The sequence below is a fragment of the Terrapene carolina genome, unplaced genomic scaffold (genome assembly GCF_002925995.2).
Source record: "Terrapene carolina triunguis isolate 2854851 unplaced genomic scaffold, T_m_triunguis-2.0 Scaffold247, whole genome shotgun sequence".
Lineage (NCBI taxonomy): Eukaryota > Metazoa > Chordata > Testudines > Emydidae > Terrapene > Terrapene triunguis.
The window spans coordinates 7,783,814-7,800,578 of NW_020664598.1; the positions used below are offsets into that span (position 1 = coordinate 7,783,814).

The 16,765-nt window shown below is 44.9% G+C and overlaps 1 protein-coding gene across 2 annotated transcripts in view; it reads right to left on the reverse strand.

Annotated features, from left to right (window-relative positions):
* The window catches only part of RIC8B (RIC8 guanine nucleotide exchange factor B), a 52,414-nt gene extending 40,639 nt beyond the window's left edge, over positions 1 to 11,775 (reverse strand). The window contains exons 1-3 of one of the 2 annotated variants that reach the window (XM_026657495.2): positions 11,575 to 11,595; positions 6,368 to 6,415; positions 5,814 to 5,976 (exon numbers count right to left, since the gene is read on the reverse strand). In XM_026657495.2, the coding sequence (XP_026513280.1) occupies positions 5,814 to 5,855 (42 nt within the window). In that variant the 5' untranslated portion in view covers positions 5,856 to 5,976; positions 6,368 to 6,415; positions 11,575 to 11,595. Of the gene's footprint in view, positions 1 to 5,813; positions 5,977 to 6,367; positions 6,416 to 11,574 lie in introns of both variants that reach the window. The other variant, XM_026657494.2, reaches the window with a different exon arrangement.
* Positions 11,776 to 16,765: the final 4,990 nt, after the last annotated feature.

Here is a 16,765-nt window from a genome sequence, read left to right on the forward strand (position 1 = left end):
ACTGCAGGTATGTTTGTATTTTGGTGACAAGAACATTGATGCTTATATTTGAATATGCAATACTTAATACACTTAATCCCTTCCACAGAACTACAGGTTACAGTGTCAAATCCATGCAGTGCTACCACAAGTTACAAAGAATATCTGAATCCTTACAGTTTAGGAGTTTTTAGATGAACAGCTGGAAACAAGTTTCACAGTTTATAGGAAGGGTGTTGAATAAGATGTCAAGAATGAAGGAAGATGAGACACCACCAGAAAATTACTGAGAGCGTGGAACAGAGGCCAAGTCAACAGGAAGAGAATTAGAGAACTAATATATACAGGGACTTGTGTATTATTTAAAGTTCTTTATTTTTAGTTGGGTTTATATAGAGGCCCAGAATATCAGTGTACATAGTAGTCACATAAATATATTTAAAACATTTTCAATAGAACTATGTTATTTATTCATAGATTTGTCAAGTCATCTTAGCCATTTTGTTTTTGTTGGATTTTTATTTATATAATTTAGAACTAAGATTGCAATATATATTAACAACTTTGATAGTTAGAAACTAACATTTTCAGGTACCATATCTAGTTTTAAGTGGAAGTATGTTGGATATTAAACTCACTGTACCCTCAAACATTCCCATATATTGATACTAAAAATACTTTTTTCTAGCTTTTATGTGTTGGGTAAATTCACATATTGCCTTGGAATCCATTTCCGTGCTTGACTCATGAAGACAGATTGTTCCTGTATAAGTGGTCTAGCTCACTGGTTCTCAAACTGTGGATCGGGACCCCATTTTAATGGGTTCGCCAGGGCTGGCATTAGACTTGCTGGGTCCTAGGGCTGAAGCCTAAGCCCAAGCTTCAGCCCTGAGTGGTGGGCCTCAGGTTATAGGCCCTTTGCCTGGGGCTGAAGCCCTTGGGCTTCTGCTTTGGCCCCCCAAGCTGGGCGGCAGAGCTCAGGCTTCAGTCCCCCGCTCCTGGGTCATGTAGTAATTTCTCTTGTCAGAAGGGGGTCACAATGCAATGAAGTTTGAGAACCACTGGTCTAGATAATCCTAATTTTCTCAAATGTTCTTGTTCTTCAAATAACTGCACATGGCAACTGGTTCTTTGAATAACTGCACCCACTTATGGTGTCCACGTTCCCTAGAATAGCAGTTCAGAATGTTTTCTCTAGCAATGCCCAATAGGGGTCATGCATGTGCTCCCACTATGCCCCCTCACCCCATCCCCAGGGAATAAAGGGTACAGCAACCTCAACCTCCATTCAGTTCCTTCGAACTGCTTTAGGTAATGAGTTGGAACAACAGTGTCCATCTGTATTATTCTTGTTACTGAGTATTTAGGTTGGAAGTTAACAGTTTGTTTATAGTTGGTTACTTTTTACTGTTTCAGTTAGCGGCAGATCGGGGGGGGAAAAAGAGTGCAGCTTTCGGTAGAGCCTAAATTCCCAGATTTTAAGTCATGCCAATCCTGGGGAGTGGGGGCGGGGGAGAAGGAAATATTCCTCTCACTGATACCCAGACAATAAGGCATATGTCATGGCTGAGGAACTCCCAGTTATCCCAGATAACTGTACCATTTGCACACCCTTCAAGAAATGGACACAAAGGGAGAAGCAATCTAGACTGAAGCTTTTTCCTCATTGGGGGAGTGCGGGGGCGGGGAAAGAACGACCCCAGAAAAACATGAAAGCTATGTTGGGCTCCGACCATAGACAAAAGCTTCTTCCTTCCTGAGACAGACAGTCTTCCAATTGTCCTATCAGAGTTGTGACACTAAACTCAGGGGCCAGGAAACAGCTGAGGCAAACTCAGGAAGATCCATTGAAACAGTCCTGCTTTTAAGGACTGAATAGTTTTGACTCAACATCAGCTCCAGTGCCAACTGCAGAGAGGAGCTTTAATCAGCTGTTCTCAAACTTCATTGCACCACAACCCCTTTCTGACAGCAAAAATTACTACGCAACCCTGGGGGGGGGGGGGGCGACTAAAGCCTGAGCCCTGCCACCCTGAGCCCAAAGCCAGAGTCCTGCTGTCCTGGGCAGAAGGGGCCAAAGCAGGGGGCTGTAACTTGAGCCCTGCTGCCCAGGGCAGAAACCAAAGCCTTGGCCCCGCAGTCCAGGGGTGAAGCCCTCAGGCTTCGGCTTCAGCCTCAGACCCCAGCAAGTTTAAACGCCAGCCCTGGCAACCTCACTGAAACAAGGCTGCGACCCACTTTGGGGTCCCGACCCACAGTTTGAGACCAGCTGAGCTTTTCAAAGAAGGCATTATTACCTGTGCCGAGTATGAGGTGGAGTTTTCAAAAGGAACTGCTACTACCCACGGGAAAGGAGCGGGACTGGAATCCTCAGTACTACGCCACAGCAGGGAGCCAATGCAGATGTCTACCTCCTCCACAAAAAGAGCTCAAGGGAAGAGGAGTTCTAAATGTCATCTAAACTTACTCCTCTGTCACCAACTGCATCAGCACCATCCCGCTTGGCATTGGAATGCTCAAGACAATTCTCTGCTGTGCCTCCCCTGTTGGCACTGTCAACTTCAGTCAAGTCCCACTCTGCACCAAAGGTTTCAGCTATTGAGGGATATTCAGTGAGGGAAGAGACATCTGCAACATCCTCAGCGAAGAGGTCTTTTACAAATAACTTTGCAGCTCCAAGTAATTCTTTGTGTCTTTTCACCAAACCTCAGGGTCACTTCAGAATCTGAATCACCAATCTTGGAGATTTCCCTGGTGCAAGTACCTTCCATATCTCCTCCACAACAAGAAACAAGGGTACCAGTTAAGAAAACTCCTTTGAAACAACACTTCAATAAAATTAAGGACACAAGTCCCACTTTTATCTTTCAGCCTCCTGTCATGGTTCCTGCATCAGAGTTTTCTTCAGCCGAAGACATCAAATCCTCGCAGCCTCTCATAGGAGTCTTCCATTAAAAAGAAATATCAGCGGAGAGAAAATAATAATGAGAAGAAGCTTCCTATTACATCTAAGGATGATCATTCTCACTATGCTCCTTGGTTTCCTCTGAACTGGCCACATCTCTTTCCCATGTGGCCTCAATACTCATAATTTCAGGAGCAAGTTCACCCACAATATACGGGATCTATTTGTGACTCACAGTTTGCAGACTCTCAATTCTAATAATTTTCCTTGTCTAGTTCAAGACGCAAAGGAACAACAAATTTTAAGTGATGACGAAATACCTGCTCATCAGGACCATCATTCTGATCCTATACCTGATTCTTCTTTCTTACCTGATGAAATCATTGCACAGGCTACTCCACTTTCAGCTGATTTTAAAACTTTTCAGGAATTACTGAAGCATATAGTTTCAGAGTAGCAGCCATGTTAGTCTGTATTCGCAAAAAGAACAGGAGCTCCGGGTACTTGAACCGCTCCATGTCGATGAGGAAGGTGGAGACTGTGGTAAAGGTGGAGAGGAAGCAGAGCACGGACCACAGGCCGATCCAGAAGGTGGTGAAGGCATGCTCATCCGGGCTGAAGTAGGGGTTGTAGAATGGGTGGCACTCGCTGGACACCGACACCATGGGCGCCCAGCACTGGCAGCCCGGCTCGCAAATTTGTTAGTCTCTAAGGTGCCACAAGTACTCCTGTTCTTGAAGCATATAGTGTACACGCACACACACAGTTCATTTGGATATAGTTCAGGAAAAAGCATATAAACTATTTGATATTCTACAATCAGCAGCCTAAGTCAAAGTTGCAACACCTATAATGAAGGGATATTGGATTCACCAAAAGATATCTGGGCTACCCATGCCTCCATTCAGCTACTTTCACCACTTCATGGTGGCGATAGATATCAGATGCCATTCAGAAGATTTGAGTATTTTTATACTCATCTGGCACCATCATCGCTGGTTGTTGCTACAGACAATGAGAGAGCAACACACTCTGGAAAATCTACTCCTAAGGAGGGGAAAAAAAAAAAACCCTCAAGAAACTACTTTTTTCAGAAAGAAAATGTATTCAACATCTTTACAAGTCAGGATAGCAAGTTATCAAGACATGATAGCTACAATTGGATAGACTCAGATTTGAAGGACAAATTATCCTCAGAGTGTAGAGATTAATTTAAAGCTATTTCTGGAGAAGGACAGTTTATTGCTAAAACTTCTCTTCAGACTGCATTAGATGCTGCCGATTCTGGTGCTCGTTCAACGGTTACAGGTATTGTAATGCAACACTCGTCATGGTTATCTGCCTTAGTTTTACCCAAAGAAGTTCAACCAGCAATTGAAGACTTGCTATTCAAATGGTCAGAATCTGTTCAGTTATAACATTGACGGAGCTGCAGGTTTTTGCCTGGAACTGGAGCACAGCTTCAAAGCCTATTTTATAGAATTTCCAAAACAAGGAATTTTGTCCTCAGTCTTCTATCTCCAGATATAGGAAAGCTCAATATTCTTTTTTCATAGTCTCAACACTAGAGGCCTTCTGAACAATTTAAAGAAAGATCTACATATTAAAAGAAATCAGCTCAATTACCCTCTCCTGTACTACTCAGTGGATCAGGCACAGAGACATCAGATTTGATGCAATGGTCAAGGATCTTGTACTAATCTACAAAGATCTATGCCCTTTTACGTCACGCTCTGATTCCTGTCTATCTTTTTTCCTGCAGGCTTGGATGCCATTCACCACAGATCGATGGGTCCTTCAAGTAGGCAAAGATTGTTATGCCATTCAATTTCAAACCTTTTCTTCCTTCCTACCCCACTTCCCAGTTCCTTTTCAGGGACTAGTCTCATGAGAATGCCACATGCCAGCAGAAAGATGACCTCATCAAGTTAGGAGCATTAGAATTAGTACATCAGAAGGGCTTCTATTTTCTTTATTTCTTCATACTCCCTCCCCCCCCCCCCCACCACAAAAGGTGGCTGGCATTCAGTTTTAGACCTCAGGAACTTTAAATATATTCAACACACCAAGTTCTGCATGGTAACTCGCTTCAATTATCCCAGCACTAGATACCATGGATTAGTTCATTACCCTCAACTTACAGGACATTTATTTTGATGTGCAAGTGCACTCACAAATGCCAAGTTTTATGGCTCTGGGGAGTTGTTATCCATTCTGGCACTTCCTTTCAGAATGTCATTGACACTGCGGGTGTTTATGAAGCGCCTGCCAGGGCTAGCAGCTCATTTATGCATACAAGCATTGCACATTTACTTTTATCTGGACAACTGGCTTGTAAAGGGGAAGTCACGAATGCAAGTCATAGCAGCGGCAAGCAAAGTGATTAATTTATTTTCATCCCTGGGTTTGAGGATCAACATGAAGTGAAATCTGGATCTGTCCCGATCTATAGGAGAACTCTGAGGAATTCTAGATTGAGTAGCAGTGAGAGCATTCTTTCTACTGAACATATTTCAAATAAAAAAATTGTATCCTTCACATCTGTACTTACTCTTTGCCTACAATAAGAAAGTTTCAAACTTTTAGGCCATATGGATTCATATACATTTGTAAGCTCATTCGCCAGATTTTGTACGTCAGACCATTTCAAGCATGGATCAAGTCGGCTTAGAAACCAATACTCCATGATTTGTCATTAAAAGTACTGATTCCATATCAAATCCTGGAGCCTCGATGGAATGATAGATGACAAAGGGAAATGTGTGTGTGGGAATTCCATTTGCTTCTCCAGTCATGTCCGAAGCTCTGATAACTGATTTATCCAAAATAGGCTGAGATGCACATATTACTTGTGTCCTCAGGTCATGTCTAGAATCTGTGATTCACATAAACATACTAGAATTGAGAGCAGTGAGATTAGCTTGCAAACCTTTCTGCTTGTCATCAAGGACTCTTCAATCCAAGTTCTCATGGACAATTTTACAGTCACATATTATACAGACAGAGGTTGAGATCAGACCATCTTTTTCAAGAAGCCTCAAAACTTTCAGAATGGTGTATTCAGAAGCACATCAGTGACAGCTCTTCACTTCCTGGGAGAGAAAAATGGTATTGTGTACTCACTAAGTAGGCAAATGTCTTGTTTGACGAATGGGAAATGAAAAATTTTCTACTAATCCAAATCTTCCAAGAATGGGGAATTCCATTTGCTTCTACCTGCTCGGTTGAGTTAGTGGTCCCTTCATTTATTTTTCCTAATCAGAACCTCCAACAAGATTACTTGGCTCTTTTGTTATTTTTCTTTATCAGGTCTTCTGGAACTCTTTTTCCGAAAGCACAGAGAGGCAAAACATGCATGTCATAAGCGTGACAAACTACAGCCGGTTGTGTCACCTCAGTGGTAGCGGACTGTAAACAACACAGAGAAATGGAAAGACTGCCTGAAAGGGGGCATGCACAAGTAGAAAGGTTTGTTTTGCTTACCTTTCTTTTCTCCTCATCTGCAGGATCAAATTTGAAAGTGGCCCTATTCTGGAGAAAGAAATAAGTTAAATGTAAAATTGCCATAATCTCATTAGAACAAATTTCACAGTTTTAACATGAATCTCAATTGATAGGGTGCAAAGGGACTTTCTTGAATCATGTAATCTAACCTACTGCATCCAACTGTGAGACTACAGTAAGCTTGCAATAAGTGCCTCTAAATTGTTCCCCAATTACCCTCTATAGTTGTCGTATGAGCCTGGATCCAGGAGCTATGTAGTTCTAACTTTTACTCCCTCTGTGGTCATGGCCAAGTCACTTAGGGCCAAAGACTGACCCCATTGAAATCAGGGGTATTTTTGTCACAAACTTCAATGAGCAGTGGAATCAGGCCAGCGAGGTAACTGCAGTTTCCCTTGTGAGTAAGTAGGTATTATCTCCATCTTTTCACCTTATTCAGGTGTTGAGGATTAGTTACATGTGTAAAACAGCAAGACTATCTAGTTACTCAGGCTTTACAAACTAAGTGGTGCATCTCATTTGTAGGTTGGGAAATTTTGCTTTAGGTAGACTTTCCAAGTTTGGGGTATTTTTAAAATAATTCATCCAGAAAATGCTGATTCAAATAAAAGTAAGTACAGTACAAGATCTGTTGACATATTTCTTCAATTTCTAATTTTTACTGGTTGTCTAAATGCATTACCTAGTGTTCTTTCGTTATGGGTACAATTAAGTGTGAGGAAGGTGTGGTCTAACAGAACTTGAGCTAGTGATGGACATTAGTTCTATTTTAGAATATTCTGAACTGTATTAATAATTAATCAGCACTCAAGTGGCAAAAAATAGTTAGAATTTTTTTTTTAAACTTGAGAACACCAATTAGTTATTTTAACAATATTTGGTCTTTAAGAATGCTAAAGAGAGATGGAAAGCAATAGAGTGCAAGACTCTTGCTAAGCTATGTAATTTTATCTAATGAAGTGAACATTGAATCTTTACTATCTCTGTCCTTTAACACTGTAAGAGGAAAAAATGATAAGCTGCTACCTTTCATATAAATGATCCAAAGGACAAGCATGACTGCTTTACATGGCTTATCTACGGGCACTCTCCCTTGCATGGCACCAAGCATGCACCTATGTTGGCAAAAACTGAATGTCTAACTCACTATCAAAAGTTATCAGCATCAGTCTCTTCAAGTAACAACATGCTCCCAAGGTCAAATTATGATTCTTTTAATTCCCCTCACATCAGACCTGCCCAACAATGCAAGAAGTGCTAGCTGTTTTTAACTACACTTAATGGTCATGAAGGTACCAGCAGAAGGTCTCTGGGTAGAAAGAAGCAGAGGACAGGCTTTGGATATGTCTTTAGGAAACAAAATCTGGCTCAGTATTAAGTGGGACTCCCCCAAGCAGAACATCTAGTAGAGCTAGATGGGAAGAGTTCACAAACAAATACCACCTCCTCATCACAGATGTCTGAGTGAAAGAAAGGGGCCCAGACCTTGGCAGCATGTTTTTATTGATACGACACCTTGAAAAGACTAGAGAAACCTTTAATGGGGGTAAGGTATCTTTGAGCAAGAGAGAAAACATATTTGGTGCACCCACTGCAGATGAGGCCAGGGAGTGGAAAGAGAAGGAATGAGCATCTAAATAAATGCTCTTTTAAACAGCCATCTGCAACCACCAAGAAACAGCTCTTAAAAGTTAGAGACACACAGAACTGGGTCCTTCTATTAAAGAAATAACTTATCTGCTGCTTTTAGAATCTGCTGGGTTTTCTTTTCTTAAAAATTTAAAAAGCGTGCCTAGAGTAATAGGTGTTTTTTTCATGTGCCTTAAGAAATCTAGCTATCAGTTTGTAATGGCACCTGGCAGATTTAGAGTTCAAAATAAACCTTTAACTGCATCCAGAAGCATGCTAGAAGATACTTCAGACTTTGGAGAACAGCTGTAACAGTGGTCTGATGGAATAAGGAATTAGGCACCTACTTTCTATGTCAAATGATCTTCAAAGATTGGCAACCCTAGGTGGTGTAGTCTACCCTCCCAGATTGGCCAGGAGTTTCCCGGAATCGGCCTCGATCTCCCAGTGGCTATTGAAAGCAATCTGGGAGATTTTAATAGGCCACTAAAAGTCTGGTTGGTGGCACAGTGGGGCTAAGGCAGGCTCCTTATCTGCCCTGCTCCATGCGGCTCCTGGAAGCGACCAGCACATCCCTCTGGCTCCTAGGCACAGAGGTGGCCAGGGAGGTTTCTGAGTGCTGCCCCTGCCCCATGCACTGACTCCAAAACTCCCATTGGCTGAGCTTCTCGGCCAATGGGAGCTGCGGGGGCAGTACCTGCAGGCAGGGGCAGCGCACAGAGCCGCCCCTGAGCCTGACCAAACGCTTCTGGGAGCCACCTGAGGTATGTGCTGCCCAGCTGGAGCCCGCACCCCAATCCCTTGCCCCAGCCCTGAGCCACCTCCCACACCCAAACTCCCTCCCAAAGCCCACATCCCGCACACCCTCCTGCACCCCAACCCCCTGCCCCAGGCTCAGCGCAGAGCCCCCTCCCACACTCCAAACCCCTCAGCCCCACCTCTTGCACCCCCTCTTGAACCCCGACCCCCTGCCTCAGTCCAATGAAAGATGGGGCCGGGGGGGAGGGAGAGATGTAGGGAGCAGGGCCTCGGAGAAAGTGCGGGTCAAGGCTGTCTGGGTTTGTGTGATTAGACAGTTGGCAATCTTACACCACAACAACAATCTAGACGTCGTGAAGTCCACATCAGACAAAAATGGAACCAATAATCTAGCCCAGCGGTTCTCAAACTGTGGGTCGGGACCCCAAAGCGGGTCGCAACTCCGTTTTAATGGGGTTGCCAGGGCTAGCATTAGACTTGCTGGGGCCTGGGGCTAAAGCCGTAGCCCCACCGCCCCAGGGCCAAATCCCAAGCCCCACCCCCCGAGGTCAAAGCCAAAGCCCGAGGGCTTCATCCCCGGATGGCAAGTCTCAGGTTACAGTCTCCCCCGCCTGGGGCTGGAGCCCCTTGGCCTCAACCTTGGGCCCCCCCCCCCCCAGGGCGGGGGGACCCAGGTTTTGCCCCCCCCCCCCCTTCCCCCCGAGGCAGCGGGGCTCAGGCTTCGGCTCCCCCGAGGCAGCAGGGCTCAGGCTTCGGTCCCCCCTCCTGGGGTTGTGTAGTAATTTTTGTTGCCAGAAGGGGGTCACGGTGCAATGAAGTTTGAGAACAACTGATCTAGCCCAACAAGTGAAAAACTACACTTCTGGCTCTCAGGCTACTAGGGAATCCAAAAATATCCCCAAACTCCTTGACTTCACATAGGCATACCCCTGTGGTAATGGAAGCAAACATGCCCTTTGCCACCACTCACTACATGCTTCTTGCCAGCATCTTCAGCTCAGCCTTTTCTGAACTGAGCTTTAGCGGGCTTTCTTGCACACTCATGCCCTTACCTTGGCCAGGTACGCAAGCAAATTAAATAAGCTATGCCTCCTGATTTTTATAAAAGAGACAGAGCTCCTTGTTCACATACTGACAGCAGTCACAGACCACTTGGTCTCCACATCACCTAGTGGGGCCTCACATATACACCAAGCAGGATGAGTAACAAGAGAACCCTATCCAAGAGTGTCCTTCAGGTGGATGAGAAGTTACCCAACATCATATTCCAGGAGAAAGGAATAGAATGACTCAAGCGCAATCCCATCCACTCCTTCACCAACTCTGCAGTCATATTATCAAAACCTTGCAGTCACTGGTACTATAGGCTGATGGCAAAGCTAAAAAAATCATTATGGTATTCTTATTTCTGAACGTGGCTGTTATTTTGTGAGGCATAAATAATGAGGACATTACAGGGAAGGTTAATAGTCATACAGAATTCATACAGTGCATGGTGATTTATAGCCTAGGCAAGGTGATGAGACATTCAGGTCAGAGTATTTTACAGTGTAATTATACATTAGGATAATGCCTAAAGGTTCCAATCAAGATCAGGGCCCCTTCATGCTAGACACTGAACAAACATGGTATACCCTAAATCTAAGGAATGACAAATGGGGAGGGGGGGAGGTAGAGGGAGGAGAAGCTATAAGTCACCACACACTTGTAAATATAAACCTGCCCTGAAATCGTCTCATTACTGATCCCTCACAAAATAAAATCCCCACTCACAAATAAGAATACCATGATTTTTTTTCAGCTGTGCCATCAGCCTGTGGTACCAGTAACTACATGGTTTTGATTGGAGTAGGGAGAGAGGGTAATAAAGATCTTGTGGTTGATTTGATTTCTTGCATGAGTGTCATATAGATACACACATACATACACACACACTTGGAAAACAAGAGAGTGTGTATGAGCGTGTAAGTCACATAAGCATTGTGTAATTAAATATCTTCCCATGTGGAACTAAGCAGTATTTGTGGTAGAGAAGGTGGAAGGCACATGGAATGAGACTGGGTGAAGAAGCAAAGCGGGTTATTTAAGGGAGGTGTATTTGGGGAATCACTTAAGAAAGATAACCGGTGTTTGTTAATTTGTGGAAAGTTACGAGGTTAAAAAAAGGGAGGGGGGGGGGGGTTAGAGGCAGTAACCAGGGGCATTCCAGCAAAGAACAATGATTACGGGAGGAAACAGGAAAGAATGGGACTATACTACGGGATCTGAGGCAGGAACAGGGGTGCACAAGGGAAGGGGGAATCAGGAAGCGGGGGTTAAAAGGGGAGCGGGAGTAAGGAGGGATTTTACAGAGATAACAGGTGTCCGTGACCAATGGAGGGGTCACGAAGCGGGCAGTTCAGGGAGTAACGGGGGCCGCGGGGGCTTATGCGGTGCACGGAGAGCAGTCCCGAGTGGCGGGGTCAGTGGGAGAGTTTTACGAGGGTAAATCTGGGGGGGGGGTGGCGAGGGGTATGGGGGGGGGGGGGGGGGGGGGGGGAGGGCGGTTATAACCGGGGGCGGGGGGGGAAGGGGGCGGGCGGGTCAGGGCAGAGGAGACTACTGGCAGCGCTGTGCCCAAGGCGCTGGAAGCGGGGATGACAGTTACACTGGGGCGGGGATGCTGCGCGAGCGGGCTCCAGGGTGTTACACGAGGGGATGTGGCGGGGGGGTTATACCGAGGGCCGGGGCTGTGGCGACGGTGGGTTATATCGAGGCCTGGGAGGGGGGGCTGCCCGGTGGGGGGGAGGAGGCGTTACCTTCTCGTTGTACCGGCCCAGGACCCGCTCGAGGCCCTCGGCCCCGCCGCGCCCCCTCACGGCCTCCAGCGCCGTCTCCAACTCCATGGCTGCGGGGCGCTCCCGAGCCGCGGGCACCGCAGCCGCAGCTCCTCCGCCAGCGGCAGCCAACACCCACCCAGCTGCTCCCCGACCTTCCACCCTTCACCGCCAATGACGCCACGTTTGCCCTGGAAACCAACGGCCTGGCCCCACCCCGCCCCGCCCCATCTGAGTAGGCGGGGCGAAGAGGCGAAGGGAGAGTTCGGTCGCTATTGGCTAGAGCGGGCCAGGGGCAGGCGGGCTCTTGCCCATTTAGTCGTTCCTATTGGCTGCGCTCTATTTCCCTCCGCAGTTCGGGGCAGAAGCCCCAGATGCCCCCTCAGGCAGGGCCGAGGCTGGCAGAGACTACATTTCCCAGCGTACAGTGCGTCAGCAAAACGGCCATGCATGGCGGGACCTGCCGCCTATTCGTGATGTGTTGCATGCTGGGAGTTGTAGTCCGTACGGGCTATGCGTATGGCGGTATTAGCGGGGGCGGGAAGGCGGAGTAACTTTAATTATCACAGTCTCCACTGGAGCATTGATGTGCTGTGTGTGTGAATGTGTGTGCTTTGTCCCCCACTCCTTCGTGCCTCAGTTTCCCCAGCTGCCCGATGGCCGTCACAACATGTCCCTACCGTGGTGGCTAATACAACGAATAACAACATGCAGGGCTGGCTCCAGGCACCAGCTTGTCAAGCAGGTACTTGGGGTGGCCACTCTGGAGAGGGGCGGCACATCCAGCTATTCGGCGACAATTTGGCAGACGGTCCCTCACTCCCACTCGGAGCGAAGGACCTTCTGCCGAATTGCCGCCGCAGATCGCGATCGCGGCTTTTTTTTTTTTTTGGGGGGCGGCCAAAACCCTGGAGCCGGCCCTGACAACATGCATTCAGCCTGGCCGCAGGCTCTGTACCATTTATGTCCTTTTGCAGGAGGCTGCAAATACGGGTCCCACTAGGGGGGTTACCACTTGGGAAAGTATGCACACCACACAATTGGACTGAGTCTTTGAATTCTGTGGTGCACTCTACACCAGTGGCTCTCAACCTTTCCAGACTGCTGTACCCCTTTCAGGAGTCTGATGTGTTCTGCATACCCTCAAGTTACACCTCACTTAAAGACTACTTGCTTACAAAATCAGACATAAAAACACAAAAGTGTCACAACACACTATTATTGAAAAATTGCATACTTTCTCATTTTTTACCATAGAATTATAAAATAACTCAATTGGAATGTAAATATTGTACTTAAATTTCAGTGTATAGTACATAGAGCAGTATAAACAAGTCGTCATCTGTATGAAATTTTAGTATGTACTGACTTCACAAGTGCTTTTTATGTAGCCTGTTGTAAAACTAGGCAAATATCTAGATGAGTTCATGTACCCTCTGGAAGGCCTCTGCGTACCCCTATGGGTACACATACCCCTGGTTGAGAACCACAGCTCTACAGTAAGAAAACAAAGCAGTGTCACTGTCAGTGAATGATAAGCCTGATACCTGTGGTGTTACCATCTCTTGTGACTATCAAGAGTTCAGTATAGTTGGTGTTTTTTCCTCAAGTCCCACCTCCTGGACTGATATTATTATGTGAGAATCTTAGCTTCCATTTAGAAACAAAAATTACGCTCTCCTTCTCAAGTGACAACACGGTTGGCTCTCCAAAGTTGCCTATGCACAGTAAATCCTTTTGCAGATAGATTAATGATGTGAGTTTATAGTGGCCTGACTAGCATTAGTGTCCATGGAATGGTAGCATGTCACAACCAGCAGCTCCCTCCTCCACTCCCCTGCCCACTATTTCACGTGCTGCATTAAAAGAGCAAGAGGTCAATCTGATATCAACAGGAGTTATGGGTGCGCATAAAATGCAGGATGAGCTCTCAAAACATAAGGGTAGAGATCTTGTGTTCCTATATTTTTTTGTGAAGCATTATACACATCTATAGGTTTACAGCAATAAAAAACACTTAAAACTTGAACAGTGTTTTACCTATTCAGAACATTTTATAAAATGCAGTCCAGATTTCAGAAAATTGCCTATTTTGAAATCAACAATAAAAAATTGCTTCAGAGGGGTCTGCTACTTGTCTCCCTCAGGAGGAATTTACTTATTCAACACAGACCCCTTTCCTGACTCCCAGGAGTGCTCTCTCACTTAGAAAGCTTGAAGAATACTTATCTCTCACTCTCAAATATTTGATTGCATAGCTGAATATATCCTGAGACCAGGGCATTAGCAATTATTAATGGACCTCCAAATAGAAACACTCCTGAACATCTTGTGCATGTGTGTATGAGTAATCCAGATCCAAATCTGGATCTGAATTTTCTGATTAGGGCCTCAATCCATAGTGGGCTGAACTGGAACCCAAAATCAGAACATCATCCAACCTTTGGGACATAGAGGAACAAAATCCAAGCCTAAACACTAATGTGTTTTTTTATTTTACTCAAATATATCAGTATAGTACCTTCTGAAAGAAATGAAGCAAAAATAATCCTATGGTAGTTTTTTTTATCTACATACCATATAATAAAGTACAAACCTGCCTAGACCTCTCTCTCTCCAAAATAATAAAACATTCAAATTATTGACATACCTTTTTATTAAAACCTAAAAGATAGACTCTAGAAAACAGTCACTGGCACTTTGAAGGCACATTGTCATTTATCATCTGTGCATTTGAGTTTACACCTTAGGTAGCATATGAAAGATTAGGATTTCAATGAAAAGTGAACAGAATAAATTGCATCTTCCCCCAAGGGCTGCCAGACCTTTTCAGAGGGCACATACCATGAGCTCTTCCCGTGTTTGTCACTTTATCTAAACCTTCCAAAGCAGTGTCTGCCCCTGAATTTCATGGGTTTCAGGGTCAGTCACAACAGAATTGTGAGGCTAGGGAGGTCAGAGGCCATTTTTGTCAAAGGGTAGTGACCTTAGCAGCAAGAGATAGCCTGACAAAAAATTGGATTCATTCTAGTGAAAGTAGTTCTCACTGCTCTTCCCCCGCTGAGTCTTTTTTCTACCTGGTAATGAAAATCCTGTAAAGTTGTAGTGGGGTTTCACTCCAGAATGACAAAATCACCATTTTGAAAATGCATTTGTAGTGGTCTCGGGGAAAAAAAGACAGTGGACTTCCCCAGAGACATTTGTATAGTTGCACTTTACTTAAAATTTGTGGCTACCAAATCACAACAGTTTTAGTGCCATGGTCAAGGAGCTCAGGTGGGCAGGCAGGGGTGGTCACTGAGTCGTCTAAACATCTGCTCTGTAATAATTCCTAGAATTACAGGTTCAAATCCCTATAGAAACAATTCTGCCTTTCATCCTTCTAAATGAGACAAAATGAGTGTGTGTGTTCTGGGGGAGACCTTCGAAACTAAGGTCCTATCTAATCTGTGTAGTCATTAAAGATCCTGGGGCTCTTTTCATGAGAGCAGATGTTTGCTGTGGTGTCTTTGACCAAAAGTCCCTCTCCCCAACACTGATGTGCTATATGCTGGCTGGCTGCAGTCCTCCATCCCAGAGATGGTTGCATTTCAGTGGTACTCTATACACTAAATATGATTTCTATCTCTCCACCCACATAGGTTCTCATGTGGCTCCCATCATCATGGTATCTGAGCACATCCCCCAAGTTCTAAAATGTGTGTGTACACAAAAGGATATATTTCTGTTTCACTTCCTTCCAGTCAGCAGGGATTAGGCTTTATTTATTTTAACCTGCTGTTTTTGTGGAAAGGCAAATAAGTGGATTTTGTACTTTGCTTAGAAGCTGAGGTTCAGGTCAGATCTCTTCCAAGAGTCCACTCCAGATTCTAGCGCTAGCGGCAGAGAAAGCTCCATTCTGCCCACATGAGCCTCACTCTTAAGGCAGACTGTTTTGGTGGTATGCAGTTGTCGTGCCAGGTCAGAATCAGCAGTCCATTGGGTAACTTAGGCACTCTTCTGTAAGGGACATTGAAAAGACCAAAACCTTGAATTTGACAAATTATTTCATGGAGGGTCAGTGAACAGAATGGATCACAGGTGGGCCCTGCTTGGCTAAGCAGATGGGCTGCTTGCTGTTCAATGATTTGAGAGCTTTTAGGAGAAAAGGCAAATTTTATTTCTCTGGCAGCATTTGCTTTCCCTATGAGTTGCAGTGCACTGATTGCAGTCTGGCTGTAGGTACATATTTGTATGCATTTTATATTTAACAATTTCAATGCCTTGATTAAACAAACACAGAAAGAACACTGAAATCAGGACCTTGATCCAAACCAAATACTTCAAAACTGTAGCTGCTAAAGCTTAGCTACTTATAAACTTCACCATACATTTTAACTATGTGATATTTTGACATTTTTTGTAGATACCTTGAATTACAACAAAGGAGGATTTGATACATTGAGCCTGATTCTCAGTTGCCCTGCACCATTTGTAGTCATTTACACCAGTGCAAAATGACTGTAGATTGAGTGTAAAACAATACCATTTGATCTGGCAGAATTTTGCCTCCGCTTTTCTCTTGGTGTAACCACACAATGGAGAACCAGAGCCAGATTTTTAAAGATATTTAGGCACTTAAAGATGCAGATGGGCACCCAGCGGGATTTTCAAAAGTGCTGGTGTTTTTGAAAATTTCACTAGGTGCCTATCTGCAGCCTTAAGTGCCTAAATACCCTTAACAATCTAGCTGACAGGCTCATTATTTGTAATTAGCAAAAACTCATTTCATGCGAATTTTCAACTCAATTTTACAGTCAATGTGTACCACTGTCAAAGGGTTGGCCACCTCCCAAGTGCCCCCCTCGTGGCCTGAGATGGTTCTATGGAGGCCTGCCTCACTTTCCTCTTCATTCAGGGCCTTTTATAAAGACCACACTGTCCAGATATTCAAAACATTCCTCTTCTGGGGTCCCATTTATTAAGACCTGCACAAAATCTTTCATAGCAGAACTCAAACCTACAAAGATTTCATCCCACTTTTAGCTTGGCCCTGCCCTTGGTCACTGAGGGTCTGACTTCTCTTTAAAGTTAATTTCTTTTGCCCTTGTCCAAAGCTGGGCATAGCCCCTCCTGTCTGAGTGTCTATCTCCCTTTCAGAGTTCAAACACTCCATCGTTCCAATTTCAAGCTG